The sequence below is a fragment of the Rhea americana genome, unplaced genomic scaffold, assembly GCF_003343005.1.
Source record: "Rhea americana isolate MKP2758 unplaced genomic scaffold, rheAme1 scaffold_105, whole genome shotgun sequence".
Taxonomy (NCBI): domain Eukaryota; kingdom Metazoa; phylum Chordata; class Aves; order Rheiformes; family Rheidae; genus Rhea; species Rhea americana.
Window position 1 is genome coordinate 2,595,507 of NW_028185095.1, and position 26,651 is coordinate 2,622,157.

Below are 26,651 nucleotides of genomic sequence, written 5' to 3' on the forward strand. Positions count from 1 at the left end.
ATATCTGCTGAAGGAGGGCTCTGAGTGGACAGCAGATGGACCTATTAGCATTCCAGAGTAGTTGTACAATTTCAAGAATAACAAAATTCTTACTATTTTTTTTAAAAAAACTGTTATTGTCTTAATGTGGCTGTTGGCATATTTTTTCACTGCTTCAAACTTTTTAGAAAAAGCAATCAGCATCTGTCTCATACATTTATTAATAACTTTTTGGGTGGTTAGTACTCTAAAAGCTGCATTATATTTGGATATTTTCAAATTTAAAACAGCTGAGTTATTAATGAGTGATTAAACAAGTGTCACTTGTGAGATAAACACTTGCAGATACTATTCTTCCATGCAAATAATGTGCATGTAGTTCAGGAATATTAGAGCAAAATGGACCTGTACAAATAAAACGGTTCCGTGTGTGGACTCACTGATACAAATCTCTCAAATTAGAACAGGTTCTGTATGTTGGAAATACTTACATGACCTGTGGTTGAACCCTCAAAGTTGCTTACAATTGAGGGACTTTGTTCTACAAAGAAGAAGCCAGGACACCACAGGGTAAAATAAAAGGTAAACAGAGGAGGTTAAAGTTAAGTGGCAAATATTCTGTAAAGTAAAAATCCTGCAAAGAGAAATCTTCTTACAAAAGTCCAAATACAGAACCTCAAAAAATTACACTGCCATGCAAAGACAGCAGACTACCTTTAGGAAAGAAATAGCTTTCATTTTGTTGGAGTGGACTGGCTATATGGGGGTGGGGGGAATAACTCCCATTAGGCATTTGCTACTTGGTTTGAGTTCAGCACTTTTTTTTTTTTGTGTATGTTCTGAGACTGCTGGATTTACTAAAGTCTGGTTGGGATCAAGTAACGTAGTGCTCTGTAGTAATTTTGTTCTCAGTCCTATTGGTAATAGGAAGCTTTATTCACAGAATTTTCAACTTCAATTCTGTTTAAGCGCTCTCTCCCTGCCTTCAGATTCTGTACTTTTCCCCTCCATTAGAGACTCATTGCATCATGCTGTGCATTCCTCACAAGTGCATGTTTTAACTCCATTTCTCAGCAATTATTTCAGTTTTCAGCTGTCTTCCTCTGTCCTTCCTTTTCGTTCACCTGCAAAATATTTTTGTGGATGAAGAGTTTTCTTTCAGTCCACCACTTGTGATATTCCATTTGATTAGGGTATTTTACCCTTAAAACTAAGCAGTTTGGATTGCAAGAACTTGACAGAGCAGTGGGGATGAAAGCACCTCTGTTGAATTTGGACCAGTCTAAATGATAGAATAGCTGAGTGACTTAACTGGTGAGTTAACGGGAATTGTTGAGTAGGTTCTTTGATTTGCTTTGGGTGTAGTTATGTGGATGAACGTAAACAATGGGAAGGTTTGCTCTTGAGACTCAAACTCATGATCAGTTTATTAGAGCTTATCACATTAACACTTATTAGCTAATCTACGACAACTGCTTGTGAGCATGAGCTTACCCTGTGATAAATGTCAAGTAACTTAATCTTGGAATGTGCTTTTAAGATATGGTTGAGCCAGTCCGTGGTCTGTGCTAGTAGGGGTGAGATGTCTTTTCTGTCTTGTCCCTTGTGATTGCTCTTGCTTGCTTGTGTTTTTCTGAGTACTGTGGCCCACCTGACTGGATAGTGAGAGGTGAAAGCCCACCACGGATAAGATGAGCATCCTCTACTTGTATGGGAAATGGCAGGAGCATGAGGAGATAAAAGGATTGGGAGTGGGAGAGTGTGAGACTATCCTGTTAGGCTTATCCTCAGGTTAGATGGGTTCAAACTGTATCTTAAAACTACGCCCTTAATTTAGATAAAGCTGCATTTTGCTGCAGGCTAGAGCAATATGCATAGGGTCATTCAACTCTAGTCTCTGTGGAATCTGTCTTAACTTGTTTAGGTGCCTGAGTCCTTAATGGAGAGCAATGGTATCCGCTTGGAAGTTAATTYGGAGTCCATTCATCATGCAGGAACTTTCCCTTATAGGTACCTTTCCTCTGGACGAGGTGTAATGCCATGATGAAAGCTTAGGAAACATTTTGACATCTAGTGCTCTATGGCTGAGCTCTGGAACTTCTCAAATGTAGGTAGTAAGTTTTCCTTCARTTTAAGAAAGCATAGGAAAGAAATACCTCAGGCAGTTTCAGTTATGTTTTGAATTATATGGTGCCAGATTTCATATTACTTAGGCTAGGCAAAACCGAGCAGTAGTCAGGTTCATAAAATGTGTTGATTGATGTCAGTTGAAATGTCCTATTTTAATGACTTAAATTAACAAACATTAAATTTGGTTATGTTAATCTCTGTTTTAGTTCTCTTTCATAAGAAAGATCACTTGGGCTGCTAAGCATTCAAAGGTTATTTGTAATTTATTTTGCCAACAGAGCTAATGTACTATGCCTTATACTTATCTGAATAGTTTTGTGCCTTAGCATATTTTTCAGATGCTAACTGTTCAAYTTTTTCAAATATAAAGAACATATTTACATAAGTAAGATAACAATTTAATATGAGGTGCCATGAAAACTGTTGTTGGTCAAGATAAATTGTAGAACTGAAACATCTGTAACAGGTTAGAGAAGAATTGACCCAGAACTGAATTATTGCATGTAGAGGGAGCAAGAACTGGAGGTAATCACTTGATGAAACTAAYTGTAATATCGGTATAGACTCTCATAATTTCACTTTCAGTTTTAAGTAGTCCTGAGTCAAAAAGGAAACACAGTGTTGTAATATACTATTTTAAAGTCTTGATTTTAATCCACCTCTCAAGTACGTAGTTGTTAACATACAATAATCACTTTCTACTGTTACTCACGATATTGATTTAAAATATTTCTTTACTCAGCAGAATTGCTGTAAATGTAAAGTTCACAAAAGGGCAAGTTCACAGAAAAAAATCTGAGTTCAGATTTTTCTTAACCTATGTTGGTGTAATTGTAATTGCAGTCAGTGCTAATTAGTTAGTGATTGGTGCATTTGCTCTAATAGAATACCTAATCCTGTAAGGTAAAAGGAGAGAATGCTCTATGTGATTCYCACTGTTTCATAAGTCTTATTTCTTCAGAAGTAAGCCAGCAATGAAGTACCTGGCATAAGAATTTTGGACTTTATTGGTTACAGATATACTTTTGGTCTTTTACTATTTTAAATGGTCACTTCTGAGCGGGAAGAGTAGGTGAGCTGATATCAGAACCATATCCTTTGAAGTAAGTTACTTGAGGAAGAAGTACCATTCCCCATTGTTAAATGTTTGAGGAGAGAATTGGGTTGCTGATACCTAGTGGACTGACTTTTCTAGGCTCTGAAATGCAGAGTGTGCACTTGTACCTTACCAGTCTGTCTGCTTCAGTAGACACTTATCTGTAAGGTATTTTTGCATGTCTGCATCCTTGTAAATTGCAAGAAATTGGGATTTAAACTACTTCCTTGTGAAAATGTGCTCCAGTTTGCTGGGTGTCAGTTTTCTACACTTTTCTGTATCAATAAACTGTTCTTTTTCCTTTTTATCTCATTGTGTCCCTCGTGACACATGAAGTAATTCATTTATGTATCTTTTTTTTTAACCAACATATTTATAAATATTTCTACTGCTTTTGTCCTAGTCTCTTTTGCTGCTGTTTGCATTTTAATCTGTAATTTGGTCATTTTAGCTTTCTCCCATTTGCGTAACTGAGACTTGCACTTTATTACTGTTCAACCAATCTGAGTTGCAAAACAAATATTTCTACTTGTAAGTACCCTGATGTTGTCTGATTTACCTGTGTGAAACTTGGATGTAAACAAAATACTGGCTGTCTAGCAACAGTCTCGTGTGGTTGGTATGATGAAATTTTTAGTATAATGATACATACAATAAGTTGCATACATACAGTTCTATTTCTACTTGATGGACTTAAAATGGCATCATATAGTTAACTTTTAATTATTATGATTTCCTGCCAGGTGCTGCATGTGCATCTGTTAACTTTGTATCTTATTCATCAAAAAACAAATCAACAAAAACTCTCTCACATATGCTGAAGGAATTAATATCTAGGTAGGAGAGAGGTACTGCCACTGAACTCAAAAATTGCATCTGAAACTTTMCAGTGGAGTCCATCCCTGATGGACTGACTGTTTCTTCTGGCACCCAAACTGTTGGTTTGCCCAAGATGAGCAAACCTGGATGCCCCCTGAGCTGGGGGGAGAAGCGAGGTGGCAGCAGCTGCTCCTAGGACTGCCTTGTCCAGGTGCTGTCAGAGCCAGGGGCTGCTACCAGCTTCTGGCTGAGGCATTCTGTCCTCTGTCCCCTTGGCTCTGCAGGGAGGACAGGGTTTTATGTGTAATGCTACTAGTAAAGAAGAAAATTGGTGTTCYGGAATCTAAGCCTTCAAAAATGCCACTGCAGGCTTAATTACATAAAAATGAGAGAGAGAATATATGCATGTAAGTATATGTCTTTCCATCTAAGTTTTGCTTGACTTGGGAAAGTTACATTAATTGGAGCAAACTTTAAAGAAAGCAAAGGAATTCCTGAGAGGCAGTTCAGTAATCTATCTTTTCTGTGTATACAAACGGTATTTGTTATGTAATGAATCATACAAAGGTATTAAATGGAACTAGATAAAGACTTTACCTTCTGTATGTATATATAAATATTTTTAATTAGATATTACACATTTAAGTTTTCTCTTAAAATGCTGTAAAAAGGCATCCCAGAACAAAATGCTCTGCTTTTCAGCAAAAATAAAATATTTTTCACAAGGTACCGTATTCAGCCTATCCAAAAGGAATTCTTAATACCTCAGTCTGAAGTTGTATTTATCCAAGTTTTGACACCTTGGATATTTGAATAATTAAATGTGGTTTTGAAACATAATGCTCTAGGAGATTTTTTTTTTTGACATTTGGTAAGCAGTGACTGTCATTAGCGTGTTCATAAATGGTACACAATCACATTTACAGGTATGAGAGATGTCTTATTCTCATATATTGCTGCTTATTGCACTGGGTGGGGTAATAGTTGGGACATCGTGCAATCACTTCATGTCCTTTATTACTTAGGATGATGGAAATTACATAATTACATTTTTTTTTCTACGTTAAGTTTATTTGAAGACTTTTGTGCTGATGGGTCAGCTGAAGAAACATGAATATGAGTGTGGTGTTCTATATTCATCTTACTTCTATACCTCCATTGGTGTCTCATGGGCTAATTCACTCCAAATGTGTRCCTTGCCGGTAGATGTTTTACAGCACTTAAATTGGCTTTTGTCAGACTGTCAGAGAAGAAATGAAGGAAGCTTTTGGCATTTGTTAGTCCTTGTTGCACTTTCTACATTTAGGTCCACAGGTCCCATGATGACTTGTTGCATCTAGACAGCAAGTATTGTACAAATAAGTCAGATGCAGTTATCGTTTTGATTTTTTTTTTTTTTTTTTTTTTTTTTTTTTTTTGCCTTTCTGCTGCATCATTTCTGCCTACATCAGTGTTTTCAGGTAATTTTTGTCTGTGAAGTATTCACAGTAACAGAAATGTTTCTCCTCAGTGTTCAGATAGCACTAGCATTGTTTAGTGAGCTTATAGCTGTTTGAGACCTGGAAARAGGAAAAAAGTGATTGAGAAGTGTATATTTTATATTAGTATCTTACCCACTACAGGGCTTCTGTGGATTTTTGGGGTAGAGTAGCACATTTTGATTGAATTCTGCCACCTTTTTCTTCATAGAGTGGTTTGTAATAGCAGCCTGCTGCCTGTTAGTTCACCACTTACTTTCCTGTAGTAATAGTGTGGCAGTAAGGAAGATTGGAGTGGGGGAGGTTGCTTGATTATTAAAATATATTTTCCTGTTGAGGAGTTCCTGGTTTTGTGCATTTGGGGTTAATTATGGTTCACATGAGTCATTAACAGAACTGATTGATTTGAGTGGCTGAATGCTCTGTCATCTTACTATTTTTTTTTTTTAATTGAGGAATTATATTGGAAAAATATGTTACAGCCAAAAGTGAAATTGAAAGGTTGTTGCATGAGTCCTTTCCACTTACAGTGAGGAATCACCATACTATCTCCTGCTTCCTGAGGGATTTTGAGCTTCGTTCTAGAAGAGTCAGAAATCCTCTATTGCAACTGAAAGAAAAGTTTATTGTGTAGAGCAGCTTTGTTCCGGGTGCATTAGCTTGAATTTAGGATATGAATTTTTGTTGTTTGCCCAGCTCTCTGCGTTATTCCATATCTAATGCAACATTTGAGAGGACCGTGTAGCAAAAGCAGCCAGGGCTAGCTACTGAGCATATTCTCTGTAGTGGAAAAAAAAAAGATCTATCTTGCAAGCTATTTCACAAAAATGTCTGCTTTTCAAAATAAATGGCAATGCAGCAGTGAGATTCTCCTCTAAGATGCTGACTTCCATCTCAAGTGTATAAACTACTTGTGGTGCACAGGCAGGTTTCCTGCTGCATATTTGACTAGCTAGTTCAGTTAACCACTTTCCATCCCAGCAGAGAAGAAGGGGAAAGGAAGGAAAACAGGTTTGTGGTGTTCTTTTTGTGTGTGTGTGTGTGTGTGTGTGTGTGTGTGTGTGGGGAGGGAGGGGGGTTAAGGAGCCTTTCAGCTGCTCAGATCCACTGTCACTTATGGTTACTAGGTCAACCATACTTCAGATAATTCGTCATCATTTTAACCCTACTACATAAATCTACGTGTCTAGGAGTCAGTAAAAAAAAAAAAAAAGTTTTGCTAATGAGCTGCTGTTAGCTCAAGAAGAGTTCTTCAGATAATCCTATGGAAGCAGATGAATCCTTCCTAATAGAAAATACAAAGGTCCTCTGCATAGAGGAGGATAACAATACATCGGCCATGTGTTCTGAGGCAGTTAGGAACTGAACAGATTAACCACACAAGAAAACAAGGGTGGTCTTCGTGTTTGAGCTTGCGTCTTGGAAATTTCTACAGAAGTAGATGGGGCAAGGCCTTGGGGGGGGGGGGGGAAGGTGACTTTAGGGGGTTCCTGACACTAGGGTGTTTTAAGTACTGTGGACAGATATTACCTAAAACTTTCTTTGGGCTAGCTGCTGTTGAGATACTAAAAGGTAAGTCTGATGCGCATCTTGTATTGAAATTCTATAGTTTTTTTGTTTTTGAATCTCWATATTAAATATAAAAAAGTCAACTAATAGGTTTCTATGACCTAATACAAAAYTCAGGCGATAGGATCTCTAGGCTTTAGTTTCTCCATCGTTCCTTTTTTTGCTTTAGTACTGTTTTGAATTGAAGGTAGAATACAAGGCTGACTCTAGGCTACCCTAGAAATAACTTATTTTGAGTAAATAAATTGTTAATAAACAGACTTACTAACTTTTTTTACCTTCAGACTTTATATATTTTTAGTGGAGTTCTACACAGTTCAAGCCATTTATCTTGTTGAGTGGATCAGTKTATCAACTCCATTGTGGTATGTTTTGTTTCACTTGTATCTTGGTAACATCAGTGCAGAAACTTCTTTCATTAGCAGTATTTGCAGTGCTGCAAATTTTAATCTAAATCATGTGTCCTGAAGCTCTGTTGTGAAAGGACTGACAAAACAAGTTCTTCTCAAAGAAATTACAAACTACAAAAATTGGAAAACTTGATTAAAGGTGTTGAAATAGCCTTCTTTTTTAAAAAAATTATATCACTTCTTGTATAATACAATTTTCAGGGATAGAGCAGGGGACAGATGTATTTAGTATGTCCTAAACTTTCTTCTCCTAGGATGTTTGTATGCAGTATGGAATTGCCTGCTGCAATTTCGTAATTAAGGCAAAGATCAGCTTTTCATTAAGAGGATGATATTCAACTGTAGGGATTTCCAAGCACACACATCCAAAAACTTAGCACATGTACTTGAAGTGAGCAGAAGTATTTGAAACTGAAGGAGAGTACAGGGTAGAATGGCCATTGGGAATTGCAGATTAAGGAAAGAAAGAAAGAAACCTGTCTGTAGGATCCAGGTGCTTTGTATGGCTGTGGTAGAGCAAAGCAGGGTATCTGGGTAAATACAGCTCTAACAGGTATTAAAAAAAAAACACCAAACAAAAAGCTTCAGTATTGAGCACTGTTTCCCTTGAAGTTTAATAAGTCACTAGATTATGTTCTCCTAAAATTTCTTCTTTAATGCTAAATTTGTTACGTAGTGAAGAAATTTCCAGATAAAAAGCGATCGTGAAAATCTTTGACAAAGGACACAACAGTGAAAGTATCTTGCTCTGCTTCTGAGGTTTGAGTTTGAGCCGGGCTCTGAACATATGCAGCCAGACCGATGAGAGGTTTGTAGGTGTGAGTTTAAGCCATATTCTGGACTAAAGCTGATGTTTAGTCTCGGACAAACTTGTTAATGGTCATGTGGCAAGGAGCCTCTGAAGTGGTAGAGCAAGACCGCTGGCTGCAGTGTGCTCTTCCGTGGGCACAACGAGTGGATTCATGCTGCCCGCGTGAAGGGAAGCAATACTGGATTAACTAAGGTCAGTGACTTTAGTAAACCACTGTAATCTGTTGTCATTGGTGTTATTGTACAATGAATTACCCGAATGGCTAGAATGAATCTAGATGTACAGATGTTGCACGTGGAAGGAGGGAAAAAGTGTTTTAAATATGCTAAAGCAGCTATATTGCCTCTATTAAACACTGCTATTTCTAATTCAGTCGTGATGTTAATTGAAGAAATAGACCATTTTAAATTGTATTTGTTTTAAAGTATTTTAGGTAATGAGAAGGGTTTGTTTCAGTTCTTTTTAATAAATCCTGGTGTAATAACTCTTCAACAGATGCTCCTTTTCTTTTCCCTTGGCAGCATCTTCTGTACTTCCTATGCTGCTATCACCGTTTCCTCTGTGTTCAGTTGTTTTGTAGGGCTTTTTAATCTTGCTTACTGCAGAGTGAAGTACACAGTATGTGTGTCTCAAAACCCTATGAGAGGGGAAAAAATAAATGAGAGGTTGTATTCACACACTATTCACTAAATCTATATTTAAGCCTTTGGAATGAATGAATTTCAGGTTTAATCTAGCTCTTTTAGATGCATTTTCATATAAAGATATTAAGAGTTTTGTCTAAACTCTGTTTAAGCACAGCTATTTCAGGAGTCAAATTCTGTCCTTAACTTCACATTCAGTAGAAAGATTTTGGTTTTATCCTAGCTTGAAAAAAAATATATAGCTTATTTGTCTGTCTTTTGAAGTCCGGCTGTTTCAGTAATACTCTTGAGGGCTTTTTTAGTTTGCTTGTTCGAAAGTTGTGTTATGTGTAAGAGCTTTTTATATTAAAGTGACCTATTGTCAGATTTTCTTTGGGAACTCTTGGTACGTTTACTAACAGTGTTACAATAACTGAGAATCTGAATTACTCATCTGTATTGTTTAGCAAGCTGTGGAGCTATGCTTGGGCCAGAAAGCTTTTCTGAATCTCACTTGCCATGTGTCTTGTTTCTTTTTCCAAAAGTTAAACCATATTTACTCATTAATTACTTAGACCAGTATGGTTTCGTGTCTTCCGTATGAGTAAGTTATTTAATCTCTTTTTAGAAAAGTGTCAGTGTTTGTTTTGGAGGCAGTGGGATATTGGTAGAAATGATTTAGTCTGTAACATAATATTCTTTAAACCAGCTCTGAGCTTTGGCCTTCAGGCATTTTCAGAGAGTTCATTTTTGTTAAGAAAACCATCACTTGAGCAATAGTGACTTGGAATAAAAATGTCAAAACTGAAAATGGAACAGGAATTCTTTTGTTTGGAAGTACGCTTGGATACAGCACCTTAAGCTTACCTTTTGGGAATGTGTGCTGAAAAAAGTGGAAAGGAATTTGTCAGGACAAACTAGAACAATGTATAACAAAATGTATAACAAAACCTTGCAGACTCTTTCAGGTCATGTGGCCTCTAAAAGTATAGTGTCACCATAGATAGCAAGCGCAGGAATTGTGCTGAGAGTAAATGAATATATAGCTATTATTTTTGATCAGGGTAAGAGGATGTCTGTTGAGAAGAAGAAACAGAAACCCGAACTATGTGGAATACTCAAACTGGGGATTAAAGGAGCCCAGTAGAGGGTTTTAAATGCCTATTGGTTGCGACTGTACCTGCTAGGCACGTCCCAGTGACGACCTGGTGCCTGGAGACCCATATCTATATGTTTGTGCTCAGTGGTGCATTTTGTGTGCATGGTTGTCTTCTTTACAGCCTGTACTTGTATTTTTATTTAAAGTGTAAACTGACATAATTTATGTAAATTAAAATCTTTTTCTGGGAGAGAGAAGAGGAAAATAGCACAGAGCTACGTAGAGCAGACTGAAAAAAAATGTCTAGATTAAGATTTTTTTTTGAAGAGGTGAAGGGATTGTCCTACAGAATACAGAAGGATTAAAGATAGCTTGAAGGGAATTTTTAATGTCTTTTGCGAGTATCAAGAAAGGTGCAAACAAATTGTTGAACCTTTTGCACTGAGAGGTGGATGATTGATGTGGAACAGCAAGGAGCTTCTTAAGAAACTTTAAATATAAGGAGAGAGAACGCAAAAGATGGAAACAAGATACAGGCAATGAAGGATGTATATAGAAGTGCAGTTTGGGCTTTTAGGGATGAAATCCATGAAGGCATGTGAGCCAAAAGCTGATGGGAAAGCTGACAGTTCAGACCATGTGGCTGGTGGTTATCAGGTATCAGAACTATGACAATTATGGGAGGTCCATGGTGACTAGAAAAAAATAGCATTATGCTTATCTTCAGAAAAGGCAAGGAAGAAGGGGATTTGGGAACTACAAGGTGGTCRACTTCACCTTCTTTCTAGGAAAGACATGGAAAAGTGGAACCCAAGCAAATTTGTGAATGCTCGTACATGAGGTGGTGTTGGTGTGTCAAGCAGTAGAACTTCCCTCTGTGTGGATGCTGAGAAACTTGAGGACAGGGCCAGCTGAAGTTTCATGACCTGCAGTTAGGAGAAGTGCACAGCTCCTCCCCTGGGGCAGGCTAACACTGAGCATCAGTACAGGCTGGGAATCACTTRGCTGAGTAGCAACCCTCCTGCAAAGCTCCGAGTGTCGCAGCCGCTGCCAAGTGGAAGAAGGGCCAGTGGTATGCCTGGACTATAAGCAAGGCAGATTTTATATGGGGCTCTTAAGAGGAGTRTGACTACCAGACAGCATGAAGTTATGCTCATTCACTCCTTGATGGCAAGGCTGCAGTTGCAATGCTCTTTCCAGTGTCTTCCAGTTTCTCAGCACAGTGTGAAAAGTTTTGGGGAAGCAAAGAYGAGAATAAATAGCAGCCAACAACTGCAGGGTGGTTGCAAAGCTGGCAGAGCCGAGCCAGTCTTGATAGTGGCAAATGGCAAACAAGGGGCGGCACCTCCTGTGGCTTAAGAGGGTTGGATTGGACATTAGGGAAAAAAGCTTTCCTAGGAGGATTAGTGTATCACTGGAGCAGGTTACTTAATGGGGCTGTGGGATCTCTGTCATCAGAGGTTTTCAAGACTTGGTACCAAGTCATGGCTGACCTATCTTGGTATTGGTGATAATGGTCTTTGTGTGCACTGTGGTGTTAACTGTTAGGAGGCAACTCTAGGGACTTCAGCAGTTTAAAAAAAAAAAGGCAGGAAAAGAAACAATTTTTCTTTTAAGTCTAGTTACATACTCACTTCTGTGAAGCTCTACAAGACATGGTGGAGTGACAGTATTACTCAGTGTGTGGTAACTCGGGCAGATCACACCAGATATTTGATTGCACGCTTGTCTTAATTCTAATAGCATTCTCTTGGGAGCCTGATAGTTTGATTTAATGTCATTTTATCTGCTACATGAGGTTCCCAATTCTACTCYTCCAGTTACTGACTTGTGATTATACTCTAACTGCAGAAACTGCATTATTTACATTCCTGCAAGATCTTAATATTTAAGAGGCTATCATTTATTGAATAACTTCATTTACATATCTTAAAAGACTTGCTTTCATTCATTACCCCTTTTTAAAAAGGGATAAATTCTTTTACAAAAGAATAGGAGAATGTAGCTTGCTTATTTTGTTTGACTTAGGCAGGTGAAGGAGAGCTCGTGCGTTAACTTTCACTGAGTAAATGGCTATGGTGATTTAAGATCTCCTGGTGAAAATTACCACTCTTCTTTACAGGGCGCACAGAAGGAGGCGTGCCAGCTTCTTAGTAGTTTGAAGTCTTAGCGTGACTGGTTTCTGTAATAGCTTAACTGAACTGGGGGATTTGAAGCATAGATGTGTGTTCTGTATTGCCACCAGTCTCCTGCTCAAGGAGGGGCAGACAGCTACAGGGGCACCATTTGAAATCAGCTGATCAGCCCCAGCCTTTGGCTGCTAGTMAGTGTGTGTCGGGTATTCTCCAGACTGCCCTGATACAATATGTAGGCAGCAGTATGAATCAGAATGCTCTGTCCATACAGGTTTTCTTTGCCTAAATCTAACACAAATATATATRAAAATCTTTGAGAGAGGAGAGTCAAAGGTCTCCAGCAGTAAAGGGGTTTCACCAAGTTAACTAATAAAATTATAGATACAGAAAAAGTCTTGGTATACTAATACCTSGACCATGATTCTTATTCTGCTTGAAGTGATTCTCTGGTGATTCTGACTCCTGTACTGCAAGAATAAAATGAAATAGGTCATACCTATTTAGAGAGTCCCTGCTTTTTACATGGTATTGTGAGGACTACTCCTTCTGTTGCTTGTAACTGGCAGAACTTCTGAAGAAAGAAAGTAGGTAAGAGTAACTGGGGAGATGGGAATGATGAAATGGCTATTCTTTTAATTTGTATCTGTTGATTATAATAACACATAGAAGGACTTACTCTTCTTACATTCATCTGGAAGAAAACATTCTGCTTTCCTCTAAAATACAGTGATGCAAGCCTGAACTCTTTCTCTGGTTCTCCTGTACAACATCAGGATAACAGTAGGAAAGTAGGATGACTTTCTTGTATGCACTTGTATATGCTGGTATTTGAATAATCAAATTCTAACTTTTCCTCTTGCAGGAACACCATTTGCAACGGGCTATCTCAGCACAACAAGTTTTCAGAGAAAAAAAAGAGAGCATGGTTATCCCAGTTCCCGAAGCAGAGAGCAATGTCAACTATTACAATCGTTTGTATAAAGGAGAGTTTAAGCAACCAAAGCAGTTCATTCATATTCAACGTAAGTTCACAATCTCTTCTTTTCCACCTCCTTTAATTAAATTAATAGTCAGTCAGTCTTGAAGCCAAAGTTGCCACAGTATTCAGAAAGTGGGAAGACTCAGAAATCCAAGGTGGATTTACATACCTAAATTCCAGTTTCTCTTTTAAAGTTCTGGAAAAAAGTGATGATTAGCATAAAGGCTCATGAGATTTTGCCTACAGTATTCATTTATGGGCTCTATGCTAATGTTCATATATAGCAGCTAGCAAGCCTTGTGTTCTGTTAGTCAGCTGGTGTTGTTGATCAAACCATTCTTCAGATTTTTCCTTTTTCTGGGAAGGAATAACTGACCCTAGCTGCCTTTTAGTTGCTTATATTAATGTGAGGAGAGGAAAGGAATTGTTCACTAACTGAATCTGGAATGACTGTTAATTCAAAAGAGATATTTCTAAACAAAAATCAAGTAAATAGAAKATTTTTTATAATGAAAATCAGCCTTGGTTCTCTTGACTGTAACAAAGGTCTTGAAGGTTCGGTTTGAGCTGGGATAAAAGCAAAGTCTAAGCTATTCACTATAGCATATCTGACATTTTTGGGGCCAGATATGTTCTGGGCTATGGGTGACAATGATTTTCTTAGTTTTGCTAAAGTTGTGTATTCATGCAAGTAACTCCTAGCTTATTTTACAGACAAAAGGAAGTTTCTTTTGTATTGTTTGGCTCCCYATATGTTAAAAAGTCTCTTTAGGAAAATTAATAATGGGTTTGGGGTTAGGTTTAGCTCAGTTGGTTAGAGCGTGGTGCTAATAATGCCAGGGTCATGGGTTCAATCCTTGTACATGCCAYTCGTTTGAGGTTTGGACTGGATGATYTCCAAAGGTCCTTCCAACCTTACCAACTCTATGATTCTCTCGATTCATTAACGTTTTCTTGGGTGCTGTTCAGTTTGTTCATATCCCAGCTGTCAGTTTTTCCTTGGCATGTGAATACCTTTTGTCCTATGCTGAATGTCATTCTGGAGGGTTATTTTGTGACTTGGAGTTCTCTTGGGAGTTACTTTTGGTATCAAAACTTTAGAGTCAGTTATTGCTGTAGTTTGTGAGTACAACTCTATGGTGAAGCACAAGGTTGGTGTTGGGTTTCTGCAAAGAAAGCTTCTCATCAACAATTTCTGTTTTTTCTTAATCATACTGGAAAGACTATCAACAGAGTTATGCGAGAGCATCTTGGAATACCATACTCTGCTGTATTAGTTTTGAGTTTTGTGCAAACAGTATTGATTTTATTGAATTTCATCTTGCCGTGTGTAGAGTATGTTCGTATCTGTTTGTTGTTCACACATCTCAGCTGACTCTTGTTGAGGCTGTTGATCTCTATGCAGATTTGAACAGAAAAAGCATTTTATGGTGGAATGTTTTCTGCTATTCTTATAGGGGCAACTAAACTTCAAGTTAGGCAAATGATGCTGAAACTCAAAATTAACTGTATATTGAAGAGCCTTCTTTTTTTTTCCCCCCCACTAACACAGTGTAGTCTCCTTTTTTTAATGTATTTACAAAATTCATGTTAGGAAGTAACATGAATAAGACTYAAAGTTCATACTAGTGATGTAAGAAATGAGCCAAAAGAAATTGGTCAAATTCTTCTTTTTAGTAGGTACAATGGAGCTATGTGTAAGGCAGGTTGACTGACGTAAGCTCTCTAAGTGAGGAATGTACTTTCTTCCTTTCTTTGTTGGATAGTGCCAGAAACACTGTAAATATTGGTAACAAACATGTCTAAAAGCGTTAAACATTGTGCCAAAGTGTTCCTTGCCTTGTTAAGGCAAGCAGCCTTTCTGACTAGAATTACAGAAGGTATTTGAGYTGATGATAAATACCAGATACTACTTTAAGGTAACTTTTTTCCCCACATATCCTGGTTGGAGTATGTGTGGTACAAGGCAACTTCATGCTATGATAACTGCTGAGAAATTCTGTTTTAATGCTGAAAGCATGAACAGAAGAACTGGCTTCAGTCATGTAAGTTAAGCAAACTGACAGAAAGCAAGAGGCCAGGTACTGTATTCTGTACCTACTGTGGTGGTTACCAGCAAATTATGAGTAAGCTTCAGTAATTTTGGAGTTCATGTGGTAGCTAAGGATTTTATTTTTAACTTTACCAGCATAATTAAGGGGATTATTTTATTTGAACCAGTGGTTCCAAGCAGAGAAAAGGTAATTTCTTGGTGAGGTATGAAATACATGAATTGGCATGGATTCTAGGCATTACAGAACCTGGRTAGTACTAATTCAGGTGACTTTAAGCTGAATATAAAGTAAAAGCCTTGAACTATTCTAATTATGCTAGTATGATTAGTTGTTTTCCAAGAATTAATATATTTACAGTAGCATGGAGATGCATTATAACTAATATGCAACAGAGGGAGTAAGTTACTGTGTTTGCACCTATACTAGAATTATAGCTAATTGGGTTTTGCAAATTATTTTCCTTAATGGAAGTAATAAAAATAGGACCTAAAATATATGTTTGGATGCAAATATTTACTGCTGTGTATATATAATGTATATATAATTTCATAGATGTATTTGTGCACTTTTATGTTTACATATATACAAAGAAAGCTCCCCCTGAGCACTGTTGCATATCAGTGACTTAAAAAAAGAAAAAAAAAAAGAAAGAAAAAGAAAAAAGCCAATGATACCAAACGATATTTCATTGTAAGTTACACGGCCAGAATTTTCAAACCTACATCAAATAATCTTCACTTAGTTGTGTTACTTTGTTTAAATTAAAATGTGAAGTGTGCATTTCACGTAATCTAGTGTTGCACTTTTTTCTTATTATTTATTATATATGCCACATTTTTAAAGAATGTTGTAGCAGAATCACTTCAGACCGTGGGCTTTCAGCCTGGATGTATAAAATGAGTAATTGCATGATACCTGTCCTACTAAGGTATTTAATTCTTGTCTAGAGCCTTAGAATCTTTTCCAGTTAGTTGCTACAAACTTCCCTAGTGTTATCATGTCTACAGTAAATGCTGAGAGGGGGACAGGAAGCCTGTAATAAGTGTTGCTACAATGGAAGATAGTAGTGTTGAATGTGACTGAGTGAAGATTATAGAAGGAGAAGAAAAGGGAATGTTAGAAGTGAAAGTAAGACTTGTATAAATCTGAATTTTACTGTTTACAAAAAGACAGTTTAATATTTGCATGCATCTTTAATAGAATTAAATTTAAGAACTTCTGTGAAAATTGTTAAATTGAAATAGATATGTCGCTCAGTTTTTCTCTGCAATAAGAATGACTTTAAGCTTTTCTGGTTTGTTTTTACTTTAATTATAATTACTGTTAAGTAGTTTTTCTTTTGGTTGGCACAGGTGTATCTGCTGCCAACAGGATCATTACTGCCCACTCACTTTTTTATTGCCATCTCGCTTCTGGTGGTAGTTGGGTTCTCTGGTGAGCAAAGTTAAGGAACTGATCTGGCAGAAGACTTACCTATCTTTGGTTAGCTTTCACATTTCCAGTTTTCTGACTCAGCTCACTGTGTGGTTGCCAGTGGCAGCATGAGCAAGATGGCAGGAACCTGTAGCTTGCTGAGGAGGGAAAGCTGGTGGAGCCACTTGTTTCGATGGTAACCCACATTTGTTTCAGCTTAAAAGGACTATGGAACCACAGTCTTAACTTAATTAACTAAATTTAGTTAACTTAGTTAAGCTAACTCTAATGTAATTTGGTTTAAAGTTGCATTAAATTAAATGTAAAGTTAATATCAGCCAAGCTCCTAGGGGAGTTTGGTTAACCAGAAGAAATCCCTTTGTGATTCCCACTCCTGTCATCAGGAGTGGCTGAACTGATGGGGGAGGTAAAATAGGCTGTTGGTTTTGCAGCATCTAGTAGCAAGCCAGCAAGTTCTGAGTGTTCACATGAGACCATGGTACTGCTGGGATCATAAAGGCCTCTTCCTTCAGGGCACTGTGAAAACCTGTAATGTGGAGAACGACAGAAGTTTTGGAGTAGAACGATCATTAGTCAGCTATAAGAAATTCCCTAGAATTGCCAGGAGGAGTGGATATAGATGGTCTGCTTTTAACTACATGGACTAGCAGTTTGGGTGGGCTTAAAGTGCTGGCCAGTAGCTGGTCATTTGAAATACAGTGCTTTCTGTGACAGTCTTGTTCTTCACTAATTCTTGCAGGCATGAATGAACAGTTGTGTCCGTTGCTACAGCAGGGGCAGAAACAAGAAGGTTGTGATGGGTGGTTATATCACAGGAGACATAAACAACCTGTGTCTTGTGATGGCTGTAGAAGCCAGCAAGCTGCCATACTAAAGGCTAACTCCAGGATTAAAAAAATGGTCTTTTCTGGAGCTAGCTGCAGATGCTCGCCTGTTTGCTCTGTGTTTGGGAAAACAGCACAGAATGGTGGCTAAGGATGTCACCTAAAGTGTTTCGAAGAGCAGACCTCAGTAAAGGAGGACACTTCTCTGAATATCTCCCCAGAGCTGAGGCAAGCCAGCTCAGTGTCGATGAGTTAACTCTCTGATTTCCTGCAGCTTTTTTTTTTTTTTTTTTTTTTGGGGGGGGGGAGGGAGGACACTGTATATATAACCTTACCTTTTCAGACTTGTAGCTTTCCAGGAGGTTGCTGAGGCTTCGTGGYCTTCCTGGCTGCATTGAGACAGGAGGTAGATTGCAAGAATTGCTTATTGCTTCCACTCTGTTGTCACACAGCCTCCATATAACCTGCCCTTCACTGGCAATGAGCTATTGATACCATTTGTCGTGACCTGCAGTTATCAAAAGAGTTGTGAAAAACATAATACGTTTCTTCGACATGTACTACTACTGCTGTTTTCACAGTACCTGTGTCTTTGTGTAGAAGAAAATTTGATTCTTCCTTCTTTACCTGAGATGGAGATCTCACTTCCTAATCACTAGTATTCAGAGTGAGTTCCTGAGAAAGATTGATCTTTTAATTTGCTTATCAGTGGAATGGTTGGGCTTTTTCTCTAGCTAGYCTTGATGTCTCCTGTTGGTTGCACCTCATCTCAGCTTGTCTACTTTTGTTCTGWGAGGTGATTCTGAAAGGTGCTTGGTGCAAGAGTTTTCAGCAACTCTTTTCATTTAGACATCGCAGAAACTAAGGCAAGTTTACTGGCACTGCCTACAGGTGACTAGTATCGTCTGTTCCCTATCATAGGGATCCTCCTGTTCGTCTGTTCCCTATCATAGGGATCCTCCTGTTCACTAATACTCTGGTGTAAGAAGCTTTACTTGAAACACCTTGTTTGCAAGGAATTGGTGAATTGCCTGCTAACAGGATGACAGTTTTTGTGTAAGATCAGTTTCTGTCTGAAGGTAAATAACTGATACCTTCTCAGGTTTTTCATGGATGTCTTTGCCTTCTCACATCATCTGTGAGAACATGGTTGAACATCTGATTTTTTTGATTAAGGAAATTTCCCTTTGTGCTTGGAGATGTGCTCCAAAATGGTGTGGATATATTGTCCAGGAAACTTTGGCCATCTACTTTGACTGGAGTTGCTCGAATGTTATTTTTGCAGTGCGTGCTGGGACTGCAGTTGTTTCTGTGTGCACTGGAGATAGTCTTGGGGACGGGGGAACTTTTGCAATTTCCTTTTTGGCGAAAGTGGCAGTTTATGCTTATAAGATCATCGAATTACAGATTTTAGTGGAGGGGAAGTGCCACATAGGGCATCATTACCTAGGAGCAGGGGAAGTATGAACTGACAGGCTTGTCAGCTCTTGGCTGGGAGAGCTATGAATAGTTTTGAAATTGGGGCACATAACAGGTGGAATGAAACATAAACAGTCCATATGTGAACAGTAGTCAGAGCTGCCTGAGGGAGAAGGTTTTTTGAGTGTTGGAGAGTGGAGCCAATAGACTCTGCCAGGGCCACATAGGATAAATTGGAACACAGTTTATTGGACTAGAAGATACTGTACAGCAGCTTGGTGTCTTTGATCCCGACAGTGATGTCTGGCTGCTCACTGGCCGTTCAGCTGTTGGAACAGGCTCTTATGACTGTCACCCCAGGTACTGTAAGAGTGTCTCTGTCTGTTGCATAGTCCTGCCTGGTGACATTTTAATGCAGTTTTCCAGAATACTTTTTAAAATTCACAGTTCAATATGAATTTTTATCTCAAAACTTTAGATTCTTATAGATTGGGTCCTTCTGCTTCAGTGGCAATGTTGCAAGATGCAGTTTTAGTCTGGTATATGGCTGTTGATTGTTAGTGTGTGCTGGGGATCATGTGCCMCATCAAAGGGGATGTGACTTAAGTGTCTAGTATCTTGGGTATTAAGTTACATGTCTTGAATTTGCCATGTAAATTGCATTATTGAATTACTGATGTTAGTAATTCCACTTAATGCACAAGTATACCATTATATRTTATTTTATTATTCCTAATTTCTTTTTGAAACATATTTTAGCATATGTTGGTATTGTATCTTTAGCCAGAARAGCCCTTTAGCTTAAACATGAGCCAGCAACGTGCCCTTTTGACCGACAAGGCCGATGGTCTCCTGGGGTGCATTAGGAAGAGTATTGCCAGCTGACTGAGGGAGGTGATCCTGCCCCTCTACTCAGCCCTGGTGAGGCCGCATCTGGAGTACTGTGTCTGGTTCTGGGCTCCCCRGTACAAGAGAGACATGGAGCTACTGGAGAGAGTCCAGCATAGGGCTATGAAGATGATCAGAGGGCTGGAGCACCTGCCCTATGAGGAMYGGCTGYGAGAGCTGGGCCTCTTCAGCCTGGGGAAGAGAAGCCTGAGGGGGGATCTTATCAATATGTGTAAGCACCTGAAGGGAGGGTGTCAAGGGAACGGGAACAAACTCTTTTCAGTTGTCCTGTGTGACAGGACAGGAGGCAGTGTGCAGAAATTGAAGCACAGGAAGTTCTACCTGCCTGTGAGGGGGAATTTCTTTACTGTGGGAGTGACGGAGCCCTGGAGCAGGTTGCCCAGAGAGGTTGTGGAGTCTCCTTCTCTGGAGATGTTCAAGGCCTGCCTGGATGCCACCCTGTCTACCATGCTGTAGGTGACCATGCTTGAGCAGGGGGGTTGTACTAGGTGATCTCCAGAGGTCCCTTCCAACCTCAGCCATTCTGGGATTCTGTGAAGTGGTGTTGTCTGAACTAGTTGAGCACTGCCTCTTCTTTCACAGCTGAAAATGGTAAGGGATTGCTTCCTAGCACTTCACAGTTGTGTCTGACTCTGTGAGTGTCTCATCTGTTTCCATGCAAAGTCAAGTAGACTGTTTTACATTCTGGCAGTGTTTTAAGCTAGTTTACTAACTTTGCATCAGTATACAGAAAGAGTGGTCTTGGGCTGCTAGGAGATGTGGAAAGAARGGTATTACTGCCTTTTTAGTTGACTGTCCAGAGTTTTTGTGAGCAAACACTCTAATTTGCTTTAAAGATATTTGTTAACCTTGTTCTTTTAGTCCTATTTTTTTGGACCTGGTCTTTCTAGGTCTTTCCTTATGAGTCACTTCAAAACATACCAGGAAAGGCAGTTTTCTTTAATGCTCAGATACATGCATGACTTAGCAGCATAATCACAAATGTGGTAGAGCTTTGACTTGTTGGTTAACACAAATAGAATGTATTTTAACAAGCCTTCACTGCTGTTAATACAGTAATTYGTTGACAGAATTATTTTGAGGGTTGTAGTTAGTGTTTCACCTTGTCAAGGTTTTCATGTGAAATATTAATTACGTGTAATAAGAATTCTTGATGTTGTACAGGATTTTCTTGTACTACTTGTAAAATTTAGGTTTTGCTGTGTTACGTGAATGATAATTTTCTGCTGTTAGAATGGCCAGAAACTTGGCATAAGTATGGAGAATGAATTATGCAGTCTGTAAAAAAGAAATGACCTTTGATATAAAGAAAAACTTGCTATTTGGACGGTATGGAGAAGTCAATTTCCACATCTACTGTTGAACTGGTTTTGGAGAATGAGTAGCRTATTCCTGTCGGATTGGTATAGCATTTAAAAGTGGGCAATTGAAAGTGTTTTATAACTTCAGTTTAGCGCCTGTTTCCAAGTCTAGGATTTTACTGAAAATGAAAATCTTAACTATTCAGAAACTTCCCCWGTGTTATAGAAGAAATGTGGTATAATGGCATTAAAAAACATTTTTGCTGTTGTGTTTTGTAAAGAGTTATTAAAGTTTGCACCTGTTGTGAATTTTTTAAATGAAGCTGAAGTTTTATTGGTGTTCTTGTTTTCTGATCGAACTACACATTTCTGTGTTCTCATAGTATGTTATTTACTTAATGTTTCACTACTTCTTGTGTGTTTATTTCAGCCTTTAATCTGGACAATGAACAGCCAGATTATGATATGGACTCTGAGGATGAAACCTTATTGAACAGACTAAATCGGAAGATGGAAATCAAGCCGTTGCAGTTTGAAATAATGGTTGACAGGCTTGAAAAAGCCAGTTCTAGTCAGGTACTATACTAGGTTAAGAACTGGATGTTTTCTTTCATTTCTGAGTTTCTGGTGAAAGGTTTTTTGGTGTGTGTGGTGTGTGTGTGTGTGTGTGTGGGGAGTTATAAGTGTGTGTGTTTTTTGTTTTTAATATCCTACTAACTGGGTAAGTATGTATTTGTGAGTTTGCAGGTATACAGAAATAACATTGTTGTGTCTAATTGTCAGCATTATGAAAATAGATGTAATAGAGGGACGGGTTTGGGGGGGAGTTGTTCTAAATTCTGGTTCCTAACTAATCAATTAGTAGAAGAAGGTGACTTAAAATATCTTGTTTTACCAGTGTYACTATGAAAAAACTTTACTGTGATTGGTAAGTGTACAGTTTGGGCTGTAAACACACTTTGTGTGTTTGTGTGAATCTTTTTTTTTTTTTTTCCCCCACTTGGTACTAGTAGATATTGACTGAAGTTGCAGTGCGAAGCTTAGACTTGGAAGCATAGGCAGCGAGGCGAAGCATTTGTTAAGATTGGGCTCTTCTGGTAGAAAGATTTTCTGTCATTCCCACAAATCAGCAGCCTCACAGTTTGCAACATTGCACTTTCCACTGGTGCAAGGAGGGAAGATTTACCCCAGTCTCTGTAGTTAAGATTGAGAGGCTAGTTTTCCTGCCTTAAGAGCAGACCTGTACTGTATATTTATTCCCTGATTTCATCAGAGTACTGGTATTTTAATAGTAAGTTGCTGAGGTGCTCCAGGAGAACTTTGTTTGGAGAAGAGTCTTAAAGCTATAAAAATAACTCTTTGGAAAAAGTGCTGTTTTAACTTAGACAGAATGCCTTTTCAAAGGTTGTTCATCAAACCTGAATCTTTCAGTACAACCATTTGGTTTGTGAAGACTTTTAAAATGATCTTGTGAGGATAGAAAAGTAAAGGGCTGAAAATAGATGGTTCTACTGTCTCTTGGCCTTTTAGTTCAAAGTATTTGCACACCATCTGGGYTTTTTGTTCTGTCAACCTGTGCCTTGACTTGATGTCTTAAGGACTATGTAAAATAGTATTCTGGAGTAGTTGCTGAGAAACTTACACCTGAAGGATAGAATTCTGAAAGGCAGATTTGAAATGAGTGTAATTATTTCTCAGAATGAGACAGACATTTTGTGGTCAAAAATCCTTTGCAGGATCTGTAGCTCTACCTTGATTACTTACCTTGATTTAGTTTGAAGCTGTGTGTTAGGAGGCAAAAATGTTGTATTCTCCACATCTTGGAGAAACTTTAAAAGGATTAGGTTAAAAAAATTTCTTATCRTGCTCAGTAAAACAGAGTTTGAAGGAGGAGAAAAATGCAGAAAAGTTGGCAACTATATTAAGATATAAAGACAACTGACTTAAATGATTTGATTTAGATCAGTACTTTTTTTTTTCCTTTGCTTTCTTGTGCTGAAAAAGGATGAAGTTTATCTGGAAAGTTTAGAAGAAATATAGATGTGGGATAACCTTTTTCTCTCCCCACCTCCATACACACATCTCAGTTGCATCTTTTGAATTTTTCCTTTTAGCTTGTAACACTTCAAGAAGCTAAATTGCTGCTAAATGAAGATGATTACCTTATTAAGGCTGTATATGACTACTGGGTAAGAAAGCGTAAGAATTGCAGAGGGCCATCTCTCATCCCCCAAATCAAACAGGAAAAGAGGGATGGCTCTACTAACAATGACCCTTACGTTGCCTTTCGGAGGAGAACTGAGAAGATGCAGACAAGAAAGGTAACTTATCAAGGTCGCTTTCTAGTTTAAATCTTGTCATTTTACACTTGTCATTCTAAAGCCTGCAGTGCCTAAAGCGTTCTGTTTCTTAATAGTTGCRATATTGGATGACCCAGCTAAACTTCAGACTTGTTAAATGATATAATGAGTTTATAATCAATCTTTTTTTCCCTTTTTAAGTATATCTATATARTCAGTTTTGTAATCCATCCATTTTTCTAGAAAGTTGAAAGTCAAATGCCAATTTATAGATACTGTCACACAAACAAGTAAGTAACTGAGAGACTTTTTAGGTTATGAACTTCCTCTTCTCTGAAAGGGAGGGAAATTTTTCTTCCATTTGCTATGAAGTAAATTGTTCAATTTTATATTTGTAGTGTGAATTGATTTTTTTTTTTTTTTTTTTGAACTAGGAAGTCTGTAATTACTCATTATTTTACATCAGCTTTGTACATATACACATTCAAACTTACTGTGTGCAGAATCCGGATGGAAAAAAGTGTCAGAGCAGTGTATTCATGATTTCGTTCCTGAAACAGACTTTCACTGGACTGATACGGAATCTGAGCAGAGAAAGTATGGAGAAGATGACTGAAGAGTTCTTTTTGACCTTAATTTAAAAAAATCTGTTTTCTTTTGCTTTTATGACTTCATCTTCCAAGTAACTTACAAGTTTATTCCAAGTGTGCTTATGCAATTCTTTCAGCAGCATTATGTAATATTGTTTTGCTAAATTGGTGCTATTTATTTCTCATAGACTATGCTTTTGACTTAAAACTTAATCTTTCAATAGAATCGAAAGAACGATGAAGCTTCTTACGAGAAGATGTTGAAATTAAGAAGAGAGTTTAGCAGAGCCATAACAATTTTGGAGATGATCAAGAGAAGAGAGAAAACAAAACGGGAGCTATTGCATTTAACATTAGAAGTTGTAGAGAAAAGGTAAAATGGCAAATTAAATCTGTATAAAGTAACTTATAGGTTACTATTTGGTTACTATATATAGGTTTTCATTTCCATGTAATAGATCTGGCAGTGTTTCCTGTAATTTATTTTTCTGTGGATGCTGGTCTTCTGTACATGTGCATGTTTGAAGAAGTTCAGAAAGCTAAAATAAGAGGAGGTTTTTGTAGGCAAATATTTTAAAAATACAGAATAGGCAGTGGAAACRCAGGCTTTTCTTGCTTTTGTATTTTGAAGGTATCATCTCGGTGATTATGGAGGTGAAATCCTCAATGAAGTGAAACTTAATAGACCTGAAAAAGAGATGAGCACAACTCCATCCACTCTTCATAATGGAAATCATCACAAAGTTCAAGAATGTAAAGTTAAGGTAAGCTTTCCACTGCTGCAAATCTTCTATACATGTTTTTTGGACTCACTAGTGTTACGTGTGTCGTCATTCCTCTGGAYGTACACTGCTGCAGATGTCTGCATTGGAAAACTGGAAAGGGAGCGTGCCATACTTCAAGAGCTTGTAGTTTAATGTTTGACTTCTTTCCCACCAAGTTTTAAAATGATTGGCTGACATCATCATTTGTTTCTTCAAACAGCAACATYGTAGTAGTCTTCATTTTCCTTCTCACAGTTCTGTCCCTTTTGTGCAAGGTGGCGTAAATATGAACACTTYACATGAACATCAGGACTGTTGTGAAACTACGAAGTGTAGTGAACCATTTTTCCTTTTCCCTTCACTGGGAGAATGACCTCTGAGTTTTCTTCAGTAGCATTTTCCAGGAGTAGTGGTTAAACCTCAGTGTGCACATAAATCCTGCAAATAAAGGATTTTACTGAAATTTGGCTAGAATGCTAAGGGATTCTAGAAAACTGTTCTGAACTGTTTTAAGTGATCCTCTAGTAGTAGCRTTTCCAGGCAGAAGAATACAGCTGTTATGTCTTGTCAACAGCTGAAAAAGCTTTAGGTGGCTAGTATTTTTTGAAAAACACTTGCTGGAATTTGTAGCAGTAACTTGTTATTACTGAGGCTGTACACTTCTCAGTAACACAGAGAAGCAGGAGTTTCTATACCTACCCCTACTTGCCCTTGATGTTAAAGTAGCACACGCAATAGCGGGGAAGAAAAAGCTGGACAAGTTTGTGAACCTTTTATTTCTGCAGAGGGATGGAAGGCTGTGAGAGAGAGAGTACAGAAAGGTTAAGACTTGAATTGCAGTGTGCCACATGCTWGTTGTTGTCATTCTAAAACTACCACAGTTGTGGGATGCTGTACTTTAAAAATGTCATGCTATTTGACAAAGTCTTCCTCTACGTCTTTTTTTTTCTCTTGTGTACAGAAGCCCAGTGGATCTAACTTTATTTTTATAATTGGCCTTGTTAGTAGTATCTGGAGAGCTAATAGTATAAAAATAATTCATAACTAGAAACTATGAACCTTCATGTTTAGCTATGGTGTGCAATAGCTTACCTGTTCAACACTTGTAACATTGCAAATATTATTTTACTCTTTCATTGAGCACTCTTACTGTTGTCAGTAAGAGAATCTCCACCAAAGGACTACTCACTGCGTAAATATATGGAACTTGTTTAAATGTATCAAAAAAGGAAAATCCCCATCTATAAACATGCAGACAAGTCACCAGACAAGGGTTTTGAATCTCTTGCACCTTATCCAAGTGTTTTGTGTGACTTTAGCTTGTATTCTTTTGTTCTGCTCTTGTCTCACGAGGAAACATATTCTGCTCAAAATCAAGAAAAGTACATCAAAGGGTACATCTCTACTTCTGTCACTGCTTGAGTTAAATACTGAATCAGATCAGCAAGCTTTTGTATGCTTGTCTTTCTGGGACGACAGTCTGGATAACCTGTGCTTTTTTTCAAAAGTTTACCATCGTTCTGACTCTTAGTTGGTTCTGGTGGCCAGCAGTTCAAATAGAGTTAAGTGAAAAAGATCAGTATAGCTGTAATCAGCTTACAGAAGATTTTCTATACTGAAAAATGCATCCAACTTAGTTTTGGAGTTTGAAATTACTATTTCAGAGTCGGGGGGAGGGTTGTTTGTAGTTAACAGAAGCAATTAGATTTACAGTTAATGACCATATCCTTAGCATACTTGTATTTTTTTCTACTTCTTCATAACACATTTCCTTTAACTGTCACTTCAGCCTTAAGTATCTTTTGTTCTTTTCAGGAGCTTTCTTTTTGCTTTAAAATGTGCCACTGTGATATAGTAGATAGTCAGGTTATGTAAGAATTTTTTTTCATCCTGAGTCATTTTAATGTTGTTATTGTAGTTGAGGTCAC

At 37.9% G+C, this 26,651-nt stretch overlaps 1 protein-coding gene across 1 annotated transcript in view; it reads left to right on the plus strand.

The window, feature by feature from the left end:
- Window positions 1–26,651, plus strand: part of EPC2 (enhancer of polycomb 2) — a 51,577-nt gene that overhangs the window by 5,183 nt on the left and 19,743 nt on the right. Inside the window, exons 2-6 of the mRNA XM_085308661.1 lie at window positions 13,012–13,171; window positions 21,500–21,645; window positions 23,184–23,390; window positions 24,184–24,332; window positions 24,591–24,723. Of these exons, the coding sequence (XP_085164787.1) occupies window positions 13,012–13,171; window positions 21,500–21,645; window positions 23,184–23,390; window positions 24,184–24,332; window positions 24,591–24,723 (795 nt within the window). The remainder of the gene's footprint in view (window positions 1–13,011; window positions 13,172–21,499; window positions 21,646–23,183; window positions 23,391–24,183; window positions 24,333–24,590; window positions 24,724–26,651) is intronic.